The sequence below is a fragment of the Cibotium barometz genome, chromosome 53 (assembly GCF_041138505.1).
Source record: "Cibotium barometz isolate CiBa-2024 chromosome 53, ASM4113850v1, whole genome shotgun sequence".
Lineage (NCBI taxonomy): Eukaryota > Viridiplantae > Streptophyta > Polypodiopsida > Cyatheales > Cibotiaceae > Cibotium > Cibotium barometz.
This window is the reverse complement of record NC_141098.1, coordinates 13319138-13336882: the sequence shown is the minus strand read 5'-3', so window position 1 is coordinate 13336882 and position 17745 is coordinate 13319138. Positions and strand designations below refer to the sequence as shown.

The following is a 17745-nucleotide window of genomic DNA, read 5'->3' as shown; positions in this document are numbered from 1 at the left end:
CAATCCAAATGACTAGTATTAAGGTACTAATCTATGTCTCAAATAGGGGAAAAATAATTAAAGTTTTCCTAGGTCTCTAGGCAACTTCCAAGTGTCAAATTCTTGTTATGTTTGTATTTATGGAAACCTTGGTACAATGTTGTTAAAGGTGCTTAAACACGTTGAAGTCATTCCAAAAAAGCAATAAATAATATGATTTTAGATGCGCGAGTGTCAAGTGCTTTGATTTCCTAACTGATTCCTCTTTCTATGAGTCACGAATCCTCGCTACATGAAATAGTTTCAATGAACATGTTACAAGTATGGTCGCATGGTCCATGTTGTCTTATGATGCTCTATCCTCGAGGACACTTACACTATATTGCCTAGAGAACAAGAGATGCCGGGGGCATCTTCTCACTCATCGTGTTCGTCGCTAGTCTATTCGCTCCTCACATGTATAAACATCTATGTGAAGGCTCCTGCACCTAAATAACCAACAAAAGCAAAAGGTGGTGTAAAGAGAAAGGTAAGTTTACACATGGGAACGTCCTTGCTTAAAGGGAAGGTTTACACAGGGGACTTGGGTACTCTTGATAATAAAACACGGACACGGACATAGCCATAGTCATAGTCATAGAGCCATCGACAGCTACTAAGCTCTTCGTCTCCCGGTGTTTCCAGTCATGGATCGGCAGGAAGGCGATGACGAGGAACTCTCTGATGAGCAGAAAATAGCTATGGCGAAGTGGTTTCTTCTCAACTCTCCACCTGGCGAGATTCAATTCGTGGCGAAAGGTGAGCCGTTCATGTATGTGTGTGTGTATTAGGGTTTTCTCTGTTGGAGGATTTTTTTAACGCGAAGCTTACATGTTATTCAACATTTTTATTTCTGTTTTCATGCCATTCATTATTACCACCGTCGTGATAGTTATTCTTTCTCAGGCAAGCTTGGATTGTGATTTTTTTTTGAAAACAAAAAATGGGGGGGGGGGGGGGGGGGGGAACGTAATCAATCCTATGGCAGCGCGGATTTGTTTGAGAAAAAATGTGCTTTTAGTCTATGGGAAGTGTTATTTGTTATATTACAAAATCTTTTCTGGATGTAGTAGAAATAGAAAAAAGATGTGGTTGGGGCTATGTTTCCCAGTTAATGCAGAACTCGGTGTATGCAATAAAAAAGCCTGGGGCTATGTTTACCAGTTAATGCAGAACTCGGTGTAATGTGAAACTTGGGGAAGCTGGAGTCATGTTTTCGGAACTAATGCAGTCATGTATGTACATACGTATTTCTTTGATTTGGAGGCATTGTCATGGTACACAGATGGTGGCAGGATGAGCATTTGATTGTATAGATATCAAGCAACTGGCTGTGCACCATGTTTATATGTGTCAGTAATGTTCATGATCAGGCCATGGGTATGAGAGATCATATGTCAGTGCATGTGCATGCTGTTTTGTTTTGATTATATATATATTGAGCTGTGGCTTGGAAGTGCACAGTGGAAGTTCTTCTCTGTTTGCACTGTTGCCTTCAGTTTGGATGTGCTGCTGTGGACAGTGGGATTAGCAATGGGGTAAGGTGTGATGCGCTGAGGCAGAATACTGGAAAATCTTAGTTTAAGGTTAAAGGGTAACTTGCCCTAGGGTTATTTGTGAGATTTGTGTAAGTGGGTCTGAAATGAAGATTTTAGAAAGCATGGCTTACTGCTCACATGTGAAGGAGATGAATGCTTTACCAGTATGAAGTCGTCTTGTGAAAACTCTAGAAAACAAGTAGGAAGATTATGATAGAGCGATGGGTCCTAACTGTGGTGGGGAAGCTGTTATTTAGCACAATGTTGGGGTGGTGGTGTGCTGAGAAATGTCAGCAGAGAGTAACCTTTAAACGATCATGTAATTACATCAATACAAAAACTTATTTCAAATAATGTAATACCAAAAAATTCAATTGGGTGCATCTTTCCAAATGGGTAGCCGAGCCATCGAGGGCACACATTTATCTCCCACACATTAATACCCTTCTCTCTCATAGATCTTGTGTACATGCATGTCTCACAAACCAGGTCCCTTCAATGCATTGTTTTAGGTGGTGTCTTAGGAATCCTGTGAATGGCATAATGACACCAGCCATCTAACAAATACGTGTTTAAAACCTCTATAATGTTAATGAGAACAATTTCCAGGACCTTCTCATAGGTCTACTTGCCATCAAGTTGAGACATTCTACAAGGAACAAAGGCGCTTAGATTTAAATGATGACTTTCATCATCTATGGTACCATGAGGTTTATTGTCTTGTGGATGACTACCATGAGGTTATAAATTGCACTTTCTTATAAGGTGAATTTGGGCATGTTCCTGGATTCATCTAGGTATATCTTACAAATACGTGTTTAAAACCTCTATAATGCTAATGAAAACAAAGGTTACATCAAAATTGTAAAACATACATACCTATGAGCTAGTCTTTGTCTAAGCTCTAGCTGTTTTTTTTTTTTTTTTTTTTGGCTTCTGCTGCATTCTTCATTTGTGAGCATAGATGATGGAAGTCATATTTTAAATCTAGGTGCCTTTGTTCCTTGTAGAATGCTTCAAAACTTAATGGCAAGTAGACCTATTAGAAGGTCCTGGAAAGGCTTAAATTGGGTATGAAGGTATGAGGCCTATGGTAGTTATTGACTGCCGGACATACATATATATATGTGTGTATAGTTACTCAATTTTTTAGACATATACACACACTAGGGGCATGCACAATGGTCGAATGCATTCTGAATGTGTAATATGCTTTTTGAACCTCTTTTTTTGGGTATGATTAAAGCCTCATACTATAGTAGTTGGTTCTAACATTTTCTGAATGCCTTAATGATGTAGATTTGCAAGGGGTGCTTTCAAATGAAGTTCTCTTCCAAGCAGCTGCTCGGGAGGCTTTTCCTCTGTACAATAAGGAGCAAATGCTCTCTATTGAGATGTCAGATGGGAGTGGCCAGGTACATTAGCTTGCTGTTTCATTTGTTCTTTTTTGCATACCATGCTCTCATGTCAGCTATGCCTTCATGGATGTGGATTGAAGTGTAGCTTTCACTTTCAAGTATTTTGAGTGTGTGTTCATGCGAGTGTGTTGGCTCCTCCTTTCCGGTTGGTCATGATAACCTTGTGGTTGTGGTTAGCAACATGCTGCATGGGATTCATGGACTTCTGAGGTTGGAATTCTCTGATTTGCAGGTAGATTTGGCTGGTACAGGTCCTTGTATCTCAGTATGGGGAAATCGATGCTGATCATTTTATTGACTTGCGAACGGCTCAGGTCGCCACTGTGGATCACATCAATCAGGCAAGCTCCAAGCTCCCATACTTTTTTGTAAGGTATCCTTAATTATGAAGGTTCCCATAAAAGTGCTTACAACAATCAAGGATTGACTAGGTTAGGCTGGATACAGAAAAATCCCCATCCATATGATGGGCTTGTGGATTGGACGGGCAAGCCTCTTGTGCAGCCCCCCCTCACAAGCAGTCTCTTTATGTGTAGTCACAGAGAGGGTTTTGTGCTTTTGTGTAAATGGATATATGAGACGTCTTTGGTGAGCTTCTGAATGTTCCCAAGTCATTTACGCTTCTGTTCCACTTGTTGCAGGTTTGTTCAGGAGTGAGACCTGCAACTGACAATGAATTGCCATCCGCTTATGTAGAGGAATATCGGTGGGTTTTCTATATGCTTCTGATGAGTCCATTATCTCTTATATTATGGCTTTGCAAACTTTTTGTGTAGTTATTGGCTGTTCATATCTTGGGTGTGCAAGGGAAGAATAACTTTTTGAAAGTGCAGTCTGTGTGTATACATTTTTGGAAATTTTGCAGTGCTGCTGTTGATGCAGAAGTGATGCGATACGTCGAGGAAGCATTTCCAAGAGGACATTGTGCCGCCTATGCCACACATGGAAAGGATTCTGAGGACGTGCAAACATTTGAGCTCACGGTGGCAATTTCTTCTGCCAAATTGAGCCCAAAAAACTTTTGGTACCTACAACACAAAACCTTTATTATTTTGTAGGGGCTCTTTTTTTGAGAGGGTTTATTTAGTCCGTCACTTTATTCAACGCATCACTCTGCATGGGATTTTGACCCCCTAACCATTTGGCTACAGGGCGGGGGATGTTTTGTAGGGGTTCTATTTGTGCTCAAGCTTTTTTTTTTTTTTGGGCCGGGGGGCGGGGGGGTATTACAGCAATGGACGATGGCGTTCGGTTTGGAAAATTCAGTTACATGGGGACTTGCAGACAGTGGAGCTGAAAGGCCACATAAAGGTAGGTGTAAGTCCCAACTCCCCTCCCCTTCCTCTTCCTCTTCTCTTCGCTCTTTTCCCTCCCACCCCTTTATCTCAGAGTATTTACCTTTTTTGTATGAGAATGTCAAGTGCAAAGGCTGAACGGATGTAATAGATGAGATTGTTACCTCTCTTCGTGCTCTTAGTGCTTGCAGCTATTTTTTTTCCCGACTGGTAGTTACCGATTTTTCACCGTCCGTAGGTGCTTAATTATCCACCCGTAGGCGATACCGCCAAGGAAGCACGAAGGGGGGTTTTGAACTGTTGGCCCTATTGCAGCTTTACAAGGCCAGGTGGCAGGAACTGTGCAGATGAAGCTTAATTTACTTTGCTGAGCTGGAGTCTCTAAAGACCTCTGACTTCTTCACTTGATTTCAGGGCTGGGTCTGCACTTTTCTCTTCAAACAAGGCTGAGAGCTCAAGAGGATGTTGACGGAGAAAGGGGCTCTTTATGGCAATTTCCCCACCCCTTACTGCTGACCGGCCAGCAATAGGGGCACACAGAAATAATACCTAATATACCCCCTCCCCCTCCCCCTCCCCCTCCCCTCCCCTCCCCTCCCCCCCCCCCCCCCCCCCAAAAAAAAAACACAAAACCTATTCTCACCCTCTGGCCAGGGTGCGCCCTGCCAATGCTGGTATGATGTTATCTAGTGCTGCTTGAAGCCTGTCAGAACTGCCCCTAAATTAGTGCACAGTGCTGCTGGTTCTTGTTTTAAAAGAGCTGTCTCAGTTCTGTTCCTTTGTTACTGCCTGGGTTCCTTGGCATGCACCTAAGCTACGCTATTGCACGATTGCCTGAATATACACGATGGCCTTGTGTCATGTGCACAGTGTGTATCTACCGTGTGCTACATGCACGCAAGACTAGCTTCGAGGTTTGGGGAAGCTTGGAGCTAGGCAGGCTGATTGACGAGCTGAGTTAGGGATAGACTAATGGGCGGCCATCCAAGTATGGACGGGCGGGCGTCCAAGTGTGGACGCCCGATGACCGGCCAAGAGCCTATAAAAGGGTGGCCAAGGTTAGTTATTGGGATATATAGAGTCTCGCGAGTTTGTGAGAGCTCTATGGTCTTGGAGCTTGGATCTAGTGCAGACATGCACCTGCTTTACACCGCCGAGGCCGGCAGTGATCTCGAGGCCCGTGAGGGTAGCTTTGTGGCGGTATGGGACGTCGCGAAGAGGAGATTGGTCGGTACGTCAACCTAGTTAGCTCAGCTCGTGGCTCGGTGGGGACAGCCAAGACTGTGGGCTTGCCCACGGCTGTCATGGTTGGGAGGTGAGTCAGGCCTGCACCCCCTTGTTGTTTGTTTGTTTGTTTGCAGGATTTGAGTCTCGTACTAGTACGATCACGAGGAGATCCGGTGGGGATTTGACAATGGTATCAGAGCATGCCTCGTGAACGAGCAAGTCGGTAGGTAGAGTAGAGGAGGTCGAAGAAAGGTATGTTAAAAAAGCTTGCTGTTTTTTCTGTGCATACTGCTGTTTTCAGATTCAGTATGTGTTTTTTTTTCATCAAAGAAACCCATGTTGATGGGGATGGTAGTCTAAGAAGGGTCGTTTGCTTTGCAAAGAAGAGGAAAGATGGCTTTGAACTGAATAAATAGTTTCAGTAGTGAGAAAACAGAAAAAAACGAAAAGCACGATGCTTTTTGGTTGAACGCGTAAGAGAGAGCGAGAGAGAGCTTTGCTGGTTGCTGTGTGTCGTTTGTACTACTGGCCGGGTGCTGATGTACTTGTTGTAGGCGCAAGTGAGTAGGCGGCCAGGCGACCAGCAGGCTGGCGGGCGCCTAGGCCTACGCAGCCAGGTGGCCAGGCCTACCCAGGCGGCCAGCAGGTTGGCGGGCGCCTAGGCCTGGCCAGCTAGGCCTACGCAGTCTAGCGCAGGCGCCTAGGCCAGGCCAGGCAGGCGCCCAAGCCAAGCGAGGCGGGCGCCTAGGCCCACGCCGCTTGTGGCCAGACCTACGCGAGGCTGGCGCAGACGCTGGAAAGCAAGCCGGCAGCAAAGATGGCGATGGCTGCATCAATCGACGGCGCTAATCCGGGAGGGAAGGAGAAAAAAAACACAAAAGTCTTAGGTGCTTTTGATTTTTTTAGTTTAATTTAAAAGTTAAAAAACTCTCTCCAAGGTTAAAGGTGTTTTATTTTTTTAAGAGAATAGAATATATATATATATATATATATATATATATATATATAAACACAAAAGCAAAAGCTCAAGAAGCTTTTGGAGCTAGCTATATAAACCCCTTAAGTGGGCTTCTTACCACACATCTCTCAAGTTTTCAAGCTCTCAAGTTCCCTCGCACTTTTATTGTGCAACGATCGAATTTTCTCTCCACTTACCCTCTTCACGATGTCGACCCAAGAATCAGAGTTGGAGCTCCTTGTTGAACGCGAAGGCTTGTCGGCTACGGAAGATATCGATGCCGATCTTTTTGACGATTGTGTGTCAAAATCAGATTTCCAAGAGTTCAAAGTAGCTCTCGAAGCTTCTTCGTTGGAACGTCAGGCACAAATCCTAATCTAGATGCAAGCTTTGCAAAACTCCATCGCTCTTTTGACCACTATCCTCTCTACTCTATGGGGTATGGATACCTTGGCTTCTGCTATATGGGACCCAACATTACTCCGGAACCGTTCGGGGGCGAGCAAAAGCAGCGCACCAAGGAGATCGTGGACACTTGGCTACATAAGTGGCAAGTTTCACTTTCAGTTTCATCCATATGATGATGGAAAAAAGATCCAGTTAGCAGCAGGTTTCCTGTCCGGCAAAGCTTTGCTTTGGTGGAAGGAACTCAACCCTAAGCCAACGACTTGGACACAATTCGAAGACATCTTCAAGAAGGAATTCCTCAAGAAAGAGGATGATTATGATGTTGTTGCCCGATTTTCAGCTTTGACCATGACCTCGTAGCACCTCACTTATGAGGTCTACCTCCAGAAGTTTAGGGACTTGCAAATGAAAGCTACAAAGATGGATCCCACTACTCTTTTGGGGTTCTTCGTAGCTAGTTTACCAGACTCATATCGTTTACAAGTTAAAAATAACAAATGCAAAACATTAGACGAGGCCATTCATTCAACTCGTATCTATGATGATACAATGGTCTCTTCCAAGTCGAAACCCGTTATCGAGCAGGGGAATAAGCATGAAAGAAAGTTCTCCGCACCTATGGCTAACACGATTGAAGGCAAGTCTTCGGACCAACCCTTGAAGAATTCAAGTTCGACACCAGCGAAGAAGAAACGACTCTCTAGGGCTTTAAAGTTCAAGAAGGAAGGATGATGTTTTATCTGCGAAGAAAAAGGATACATGCGTAACGAGTGCCCAAAGCAAAAGAGCGCCAAGACAAACGCAAGACCCAAGCCAAAGGCAGCTAACTAGTTGTCTTTGACAGGTACGTCAGTTACTGTACTTTCTCGCCCTAGTACTTGTTCTCATTGTCTGCTCAATTCTAAAGTATTTCGCTTGCAGTTAATGGAGAAGTGAATGGCCATAAGATTCACATTCTTCTAGAACCTGGCAGCTCACACAACTTTGTTAACTACAAGTGCAGAAATTGAGTCTTGATACGACTCCCAGCGATCATACCTATGAGGTACGCTTACCTGCGGGAAGGCAAGTATGGGATCGAAAGGTGGAGATGCTTCCAATCCAGATTCAGGACTACAAAGATACTATGGAATGCTATGTAATGCACCTAGAAAATGTAGACTTGTTATTAGAGATTGAGTGGTTTAAGACTCTTCAAGTCCAGATAGATTGGTCTCGTCATATTTTTTCTTTTCAGCATAGGGACACCAAGTATAGTATTTTAGGTGATTGTATTCATCCCTCTCAGGGACCTCTTGTAAATACAATTGATTTCGAAAATATAATGGATTCTTCTTTGTATACCGCTTTCCATTGTGTATTGATTCCACTTTCTTCCTTTCTCATTCCCTTCTTGGATGTAAATGAATTAAGTGTGTTTGAAAGCAAAGAATTACAGAAGATACTTGATTCGTTTCAAGACGTATTTCCTAAGGAACTGCCATCGGGTTTACCACCTGAACGGGCAGTAGATCATCGTATTGACTTGATTCCTGGTGCTCATCCTGTCAGTATTCCACCTTACCGGATGAGCCAAGCTGAGGAAGATGAATTGGCTAAACAACTTGAAGATTATTTAAAGATGGGCCAGATCCGTCCAAGTAAATCACCTTGGGGTGCACCTGTGTTGCTTAGGAGAAAGAAGGACAATACCTGGAGAATGTGTATAGATTACAAGAGATTGAACAAGCTGACCATTAAGAATCGTTATCCTCTTCCTAGATCAGATGACCTGATTGACCGGTTAGCAGGTGTCATGACCCTGTGAAAGTTGAACAGCATGAGTGTCAGCATGGTGGTTGGTGAGCAAGATAAATATTTAATGATTCATACTTGGGTGCCCGGACAAATAGTAATATGTGTGGACATCCCCAAGTGTGAAGAGGGACCAAGGGATTTATTATTTATAATGTTTTAACCTTGGGTGGTCCCTAGGCATAAGTGGCCCTTAGAAAACTTTAATGAATTTTAAAAAGGAGCCTAAGATATTTATGGAAGGAGGGCCACTTCACTTTTGGAGGTACACGGGGTCGTGCAAGCTGGCTGCGTGGAGGAGAAGGGAAACACAGGCGGATTGGTTGCGTGGAGAGTAGCCGTACAAGACAGCAGGCCGTATAGAACAGCGGCTGCAGGTTGGTTGGCGGCTGGTACAGGCGGTGTAGGCGACCAGTACAGGCGGTGGCAGCTGCACGTTACTGGCACAGGCGGCTGCAGTGCATCACCAGGATACAGGCAGTAGCTGTAGGCGTAAACCTGTACGGACAGGTGCAGGCTGACAAGGACAACGCAGACCTGTACGGACAGGTGCAGGCTGACAGGGACAGCTCTATCCAGCAGGTATAGACGGGTACAGTGTAGACCCGTATAGTTGGTACAGGCGGCGGCTACAAAAGTTGACTTGTACGGACAGGTACATGCGAGTATTGATAGCTCTATCCAGCAGGTACAGACAGGTACAGTCCAGTCCTGTATAGCTGCAGGCGGCGCATCATCAGAGTACAGGGTTTTTCTTCGAAAATCTGTGCGGGAGTACTCTCAGCTCACACTACCGATGATCGACTTATTGAAAGGTCGTGGACGTAAGTCAAATCAGCCTATCACTTGGAATAACGATTTGGATATGGCCTTTAGACTTTTGAAAGATAAAGTCAAGGAAGCACCTATCCTAGCATTACCTGATCCTAGTCGGTCTTATGCTCTTGAAATTGATGCCAGTGACTATGCTATCGGGGTTGCTCTATTTCAAGATGGTAGACCGGTTGCTTTTGAAAGTAAAAAGCTAGACGACGCTCAATCTCGTTGGCCAACCCTTGAGAAGGAGCTTTATGCTGTGATTCATGCTCTCAAGGTTTGGAGACATTATTTATATGGCTCCAAGTTTGTGGTATTGAATCAAGCATGTGTGTGATGTGGATGATTTGAGAGGAAGGAAAGCTCGTTGGGCGGAGTTAATGCAAGATTTTGATTTTGAGATCCGTTATCGTAAAGAGTCCATGAATAGTGTTGCAGATGCGCTTAGTCGAATTAGAGAGGTGAATTCTTTGTCGTTCACCGAGATTTCTACTGACTTATTTCAGTCATTGAGAGGGCTTTGCAGGACTGATAGTTATTTTGGTCCATTTTGGCAGAAGATCCAGGACGGGAGCTCATTGATTGACCAAGACTCAATGACTGAGCAGTCTACCATTCAGGCTGCAGAAGGCCAGTGGATGATTTGGAATGGTTTACTGTTCCGTAATGACAAAATTTGTGTACCACAGATCTCGGACATTAGGTCCAAGATTCTTAAGGAGTGTCATGACGTCCCTTCTGCTGGACACCCTGGGGTACACAGGACACTATCGTTAGTGAAACACACTTTTTATTGGCCAAAGATGGAAGGGTATGTAGAAGATTATGTTCTCAAGTGTCAAATTTGTCAGCCAAATAAAGCTGAACGCTTTAGACAGGTTGGGTTGTTGCATCCTTTGCAAATCCCAGGTACTAAATGGGAAAGTATTTCCATGGATTTTATTACCGGATTGCCAAGAACACATCAAGGCCACGATTCTATTTGGGTTGTGGTAGATCGCTTGACAAAAATGGCTAGATTTTTACTGACCCGGAAGACTATTACAGCTACGCAATTAGCACGGCAGTTTATCAAGCAATTGTTTAGACTGTACGGGTTATCGCAAGACATAGTCAGTGATAGGGACTCTAAGTTTACGAGTGATTTTTGAAAACTTGTTTTTGAGAAGTTGGAAACAACTTTGAATTTGAGTTCCTCTGATCATCTTCAATCTGATGGCCAGACTGAAAGAGTGAATCAGATTTTGGAGGATATGCTTCGAGCATATGTATCCAAAAGACAGAGTTCATGGGAGGATTATCTTCCTATGTTAGAATTTGCATATAACAGTACTAAGCATACGAGTACAGGTTTTAGTCCTTTCATGCTTATGTATGGTTTTCAACCTAGATCACCTGTTACATTAGGATTCTCAGGACTTCAGCATGATGCAGCACGTAATTTTTTGCAAGATATGCAGGAAATGTTACAAGTTGCGAAGGAATCTATTAGAAGTGCTCAAGACCGAGACAGATTTTATTCTAATAGACATCGTTCACCCAGAGAGTTCTCTGAAGGAACGATGGTGTATTTGCGAGTTCCGAAAGATTCCGAGACTTTACGGACAGGTCGATCTCCGAAATTATCCCCTAGATATCGTGGACCATTTCGTATTACACGAAGGATTGGTTCAGTTGCACATGAATTGGATTTGTCTTCTCATGTGAAAGTTCATCCTGTATTTCATGTCAGTAGACTTAAGAAAGTACTGGGTGGAACAGATCAGTTAGTTACTTCTCAAGAAATTATAGATGTCGAGGACATGACATTTGTTCCGCACGAACCTGAAAAGATTCTTGGATTTCGTGAAAGAAGATTGCGTATGTGACATGTGGGAGGTTAAGACCGTAGTAATCACAACCTTAGTCTATACTTAACTGCACTTAATGATGTTTAAGAGACAAACAGATATGTGTCAATGCAATGCAGCTATATTAGATGAATGAATGATGTTACAATGATGATCCAAATGGATCTGTAATGCTGAATATGCTGCCTATATGCTGAATATGCGGGCTGAACTGCTGTCCACTCTTTCCCTTGTCTCTTGGAGGGAAACGCTGAAGGGAGGCTTAGGGAACAGATGCTGAATACTGATGAATGATGAAAACGCAGACCTGAATGGCTGATTCTGGACTGTATGCTGCTGCGTTTTGCTGAATATGATGCTGATGATGATGCGTTAACTGACTATGTTGATGGAGATATGTTGAAACGCTGCTGATCCAGATGAAGGATGCGCTTCACTCTGATGATCCCCTGATGACTGAATGGATGAGGCGCCTGAATATATATGGGTGAGAGGCTGCTGGTCGGCCAGATGGACTGCAGTCGGCCAGCTCATATCTCCCATAACATGCTAATAAAATACCATAAATGGTAGTCGGCTGCCATAAATACCTGAAAAATGCCTGTAAAATGCTGATTAAATGCCTGATGACTACTGATGATGCTAATGAAGCCATAATGATGCCATGTCACTGTACACCCGACTGGTGTGCACGTGACATTCCCCGCTGCTAAACTGTTGCTGGGTGATAAACCTGGCAACCTTAGACTCTTCTGCGATCCTTCTCCTCCGAACCACTGCCCCCTTCTGTCTTCTGCTGGGACTGAGGCCGTCTGCAGGAGTGAAATCCTTGAGCCAAGACGCTATGTACTGCGGGAACTGAATGGCAAATACCTGAGTCACCCCTGACCTGTTCCTGGAAACCTTTCACCTACCATCTCCGTCGTACCTGAAGCTCTGAACCTCCTGAGGCGATGTTGGAGCAAACTTCCGTCTTCTGTGGAAGAGAAACTCCCTGCTGCTGCCAGTTGAAGCCAAAACTTATGTGCTCCTTTGATGATGGATGTCCTTCTTCCCTGAGAGTTCATGGGTAACATGTATGCAAGGCTGACTGCTAAGATGACTGCTAAGATGACTGCTAAGATGACTACTGTGCAAGCCATGTGCAACCCTATATGCTGTGCAAGTATGCAGATGGATGGGTTACTGATGCAGACCTAAGGGAAAATCCCTAAGGGTGGCTTGCAAAATTTTGAGAACTGGGTTTAACTGTGCGGAAGCGATAAAACTGATGACTGACTGAATGACTGATGAACTAAACATGATCTAAGGCTGGTTACCCTGTAACGCTCTGATACCAATGTGACATGTGGGAGGTTAAGACCGTAGTAATCACAACCTTAGTCTATACTTAACTGCACTTAATGATGTTTAAGAGACAAACAGATATGTGTCAATGCAATGCAGCTATATTAGATGAATGAATGATGTTACAATGATGATCCAAATGGATTTGTAATGCTGAATATGCTGCCTATATGCTGAATATGCGGGCTGAACTGCTGTCCACTCTTTCCCTTGTCTCCTGGAGGGAAACGCTGAAGGGAGGCTTAGGGAACAGATGCTGAATACTGATGAATGATGAAAACGCAGACCTGAATGGCTGATTCTGGACTGTATGCTGCTGTGTTTTGCTGAATATGATGCTGATGATGATGCGTTAACTGACTATGCTGATGGAGATATGCTGAAACGCTGCTGATCCAGATGAAGGATGCGCTTCACTCTGATGATCCCGTGATGACTGAATGGATGAGGCGCTTGAATATATATGGTGAGAGGCTGCTGGTCGGCCAGATGGACTGCAGTCGGCCAGCTCATATCTCCCATAACATGCTAATAAAATACCATAAATGGTAGTCGGCTGCCATAAATACTTGAAAAATGCCTGTAAAATGCTGATTAAATGCCTGATGACTACTGATGATGCTAATGAAGCCATAATGATGCCATGTCACTGTACACCTGACTGGTGTGCACGTGACAGCGTAATACGCTTATCACGGAATACAAGATCAAGTGGAAGGATCGTGTTGAGGAGGACGCTACATGGGAGACATTGACTACTCTTCAGAGAGATTACCCTGGCTTTTTAGTGAGCTTAGGAGTGAGCTCTTAGAGGAAGGGGAGTATGTCATGTGCACAGTGTGTATCTACCGTGTGCTACACGCACGCAAGACTAGCTTCGAGGTTTGGGGAAGCTTGGAGCTAGGTAGGCTGATTGACGAGCTGAGTTAGGGATAGACTAACGGGCGGGCACCCAAGTACGGACGAGCGGGTGCCCAACTGTGGACGCCCGATGACCAGCCAAGAGCCTATAAAAGGGTGGCCAAGGTTAGTTATTGGGATATATATAGTCTCGCGAGTTTGTGAGAGCTCTATGGTCTTGGAGCCAAAGGCAGAAGCCCACCGATGATTTGCGTACCCTCCTGGAGTGCGCCTCGAAATTGGGACAGTTGCCACCTAGATCTAGTGCAGACGTGCACCTGCTGTACGCAGTCGAGGCTGGCAGCAATCTCGAGGCCCGTGAGGGTAGCTTCGTGGCGGTATGGAACGTCGCGAAGAGGAGATTGGTCGGTATGTCAACCTAGTTAGCTCAGCTCGTGGCTCGGTGGGGACAGCCAAGATTGTGGGCTTGTCCACGGCTGTCCTGGTTGGGAGGTGAGTCAGGCCTGCACCCCCTTGTTGTTTGTTTGTTTGTTTGCAGGATTCGAGTCTCGTACCAGTATGATCACGAGGAGATCCGGTGGGGATTTGACACCTTGTCCCTGTATACGGATAGCGCTCACAGTACCCTGTGATCCCACTAATCTACCATGTACACTGCTTCAGTAATCATGGCACATGCCTGAATGCATGGCATGTGACAATGGGGTTTGCCTGGATAAACAAAGTCGTAACGTAAGGTTTCGAATTTTATTTCATGAGGTCTCTAGTGGGCCTTTCAATCTACCAATTACCACAATGTGCTGACAGCTAGGACTTTAAGAGTTTTGCAAAATGTTGACTGCTTGAGATACTGGCTTAAATGTGTTCATGTGCATACACATGCCTGTTTTATCCCCAAGTATGTGTGGTATTTAAAAATCTTAAGGCCATGAAGGAGAATCTATATTCTCTCTACATTAGAAAGCAGAAAAATTCTCTAGTTTTTTAAATCCTCGATAACCCGTTGTTTTGATCATATGTACATTAGGCTAAACTCTTCAAACCTTAATGACACGTCCTACAGCACTAAACTTTTTGTGCCCTTGAAGGTTTCAGCACATTATTTTGAAGAAGGGAATGTCCAACTAGATACTGCCTATGAATGCAAGGACGCCACAATCCTTCAGGTATTTTCTTGTGTTTTTGAATTGATCAACATAATTAAGACTGCACATCTTTGTGTCTTAACCAAGAGGTCCGATTTCAAGACTCCATTCCTGCACTTTGGTGCGGTTATGGTTCATTTGTGGTCGGTTGGCTTGGCTCTGACATGAAAAGATTAATCTCATCTCCCCCCCCCCCCCCCCCCGCGCCCAAAAAAAAAAAAAAACAAGATCAGCTGGCTTGGCTATGATGATAAAGGATTATTTCAACTTTGTGTGTGGTGTGGACTGCTGGTGTAGTAGCACTTTATGCATTGGGCTCCTAACCAATAGATTCCAATTCCAAGTTCAAGTCCAAATCCAAGTCCCATTCCTGTAGTGTCGTCATATGGATCATATGTGACTGCTGGCTATGACATTACAAGAACACACTCTCTCTCTCTCTCTCTCTCTCTCTCCCCCCAACACACACACACAGACAAAAAAAAACAAGAGATCTCAGTTGCAGTCCCCATTGCTTGCACCTGGGTTGTGCCACATGTGGTCGGCTGGCTTGGCCATTACGTCTCTCTCTCTCTCTCTCTCAATTCAAAACAAAAAGTAATTTATGATGGCCACGGAAATAGCTGGTCGTTCACCTTGTGGTACCTTTCATGTATAACCATACCCCCACCTCCCCGTGCCCTGGCCCACAATGCTCCTCTCCCTCTTCAAAGTCTTTGATTTTTGGCCATCTAGATATTGTTATTGACAGACTTAATTCACATTCTGGTTCTCTGTATTACAAACACATTACTTCGCTGTTTACAATGTAATTTGGTGCTGAGGCAGGGTCCGCCAGAAATTGCGCTTGCTGTGGCAAATATTATCCAGCATCACGAATCAGAATACCTGGCTTGCTTAGAGGTGGGATGACGAATAGTTGGTATGCATGTTCTAAACATTCCAAAGGCTTTGAGTGTTTTCCTTTTGGTCCTCCATCCAACCAGATGCATCACTTTTTTGGGCAGGATTCTTATTCAAAACTCTCGGACAACACTTTTAAGGTTTGTGATTGCAAGTTTCCCCATTTCAAAGCTTAGTTTTTAAAAAAAGTTTTAAGGGTCTGATGCAAAGGTCAATCCATGCATACAGGAGCTTCGGAGGAAGCTTCCAGTCACAAGAACACTCTTCCCATGGGGAAATGCACATCAACTCAGCATGACGAGAGAGATTACTCGCGAAATGAGTATTAAGTAAGGTGGATGTGATACTTATCAGTTGTGAGGGTGGCATGAATATGGATGTCGTGGTTTGTTTGTGTATAGATCCGAGCTCTCTTCGGAGGACTGGAGCGGTTTCTCTCAAATTTTCAACTTTCTAATGACTGCTCCTTTTTTGTGGTACTTAACACAGCTACTATGGCTGTGGTGTAGAAAATCCTCCCTTTTTGTGTGTGTATTTTTCAATGGAAATGCTTGTGGTTTCTTCTCCATTTGGTGGGCACACTGAACTCTCTCGTGCATGGAATGAACTGCTTCAAAATATCTTATTTTTGTGTGATGAGAATTGTGGAGGGCTTGGTTTTAGTGGGAAGGGTCTTGGATGGAATATTATAGCAGTTATATGCCCTTTCAATGGATTGCGAAGAGCAATCAAATTTTGTTGCTCATCGAGTTGGTTTGCTCGTTGTGCTTTCATGAGTGGAGTCGTCCAGTACTAAATTAATCAAGGTTCCCATCTATAATTCTTAAGTAGATTCTTTCTTATCTTGCAACTGCCACTTAGTTCTGATCATTGAAAGCCGAGATTTGTTCATCCATCCTCCTCTGTCACTTTGACCTAGGCATCATTGCATTGCATCAGGAAGGCTATGTTTCTTAAACAAATTGTCAATGACCAATCCTAGGTACTGTATCATAGTCTTGTACAATGCTAAATTTGAACATAATTATTGCATGAAAGTTTCATACGATATGGATATAATTAAGCAGAGAAAACACATAAAACAGGGTGTTCGATCCATCATGGCAATTTATTTACACTCAACGCTTTCCTTTCCTTGGGAACATAGCAACCATACCAGTTGCAAGAATTTAAGGGCAAGGCTTCTTGGACTAGTATGTTTTTTGAAAGGGCGTGTTTTTGTTATCAGGAGAAGAAGAGAGCTACCCCCCTACATATTGGTGTTGGTTTCCTGTTAACTTTTGTAAGGATGTGTGGTGGGTGCAAGATCAGCTTGGTAGCTACAGTTAAGTGGGTTTGGCAAGGGTACTATTCTCCTATTAAAATAAGAACATTCATAAATGAACATAGAAAGTAGTCAGGACAATCGCCTAGTTTTTCACCATGAAGGTTACTAGTTAACTTATGGCCTTTATACCCAACCTTATCATGAAAGTAATGAGGACAATTTTGGGTTTTTGACCCCGAAGGTTATGATTCCAAAGAGTGTAATCTTGAGAGCTTGACTTGGTGGAGAACTTATCCCAACCTAGAATATCTACAGCTTTTGCTTGCAAAGTTGCTCTCTCTCTCTCTCTCTCTCTCTGTCTCTCTCTCTCTCTCTCTCTCTCACTCTCACACACACACACACACACACACACACACAAGACACACACACACAGTTGGGAATCAAGGTGTTACGTGTTTAAGAGGGGGTATAAATAATATCTAGACATTTATTTGTATTTTGACATTGGGGCAACGTTTGTCACCTATAAAGGCACTTGTACTTAATTGAATCAATCAAGCAATAGTCACATCATTCAATCATGTACTTTAATCTCTCTCTAGCCTTGTCTTCTATCTCTAACTCTCTTTCATTGTTTGTTGTTTACACTCCATAGCCATGGCTCCTCTTTGACCTTCCATAGCTTTTCAACATTTGGTATCAGAGCGGGTACTTGCTATACGAGCCCCCGTCGCACTCTGAGAAAGCGTCAAAACGGTCCTTGCATCCAACTCAATGTTGGCCCCTAATCAGCGCTGCCTTCGCTTGTCTATTCGCCTGGCTGTCATGAGCTTCCCAATCAGCTTCAATTGCCACGTCTTTGGTTCGTCTCACACGCCCTGTTATAGCTCGCTACTCGAC

At 43.9% G+C, this 17745-nt stretch overlaps 1 protein-coding gene across 1 annotated transcript; it reads left to right on the top strand.

Annotated features, from left to right (window-relative positions):
- The first annotated feature begins 589 nt into the window (after positions 1 to 589).
- On the top strand, positions 590 to 16144 carry LOC147608313 (F-actin-capping protein subunit alpha-like). Its single transcript, XM_086788892.1, has 10 exons — positions 590 to 777; positions 2856 to 2971; positions 3226 to 3315; positions 3616 to 3680; positions 3840 to 3998; positions 4207 to 4285; positions 14619 to 14696; positions 15504 to 15578; positions 15683 to 15718; positions 15807 to 16144. The coding sequence occupies exons 1-10, from the start codon at positions 666 to 668 to the stop codon at positions 15909 to 15911; spliced, it is 915 nt and encodes a 304-aa protein (XP_086645018.1). The 5' UTR covers positions 590 to 665; the 3' UTR covers positions 15912 to 16144.
- Positions 16145 to 17745: the final 1601 nt, after the last annotated feature.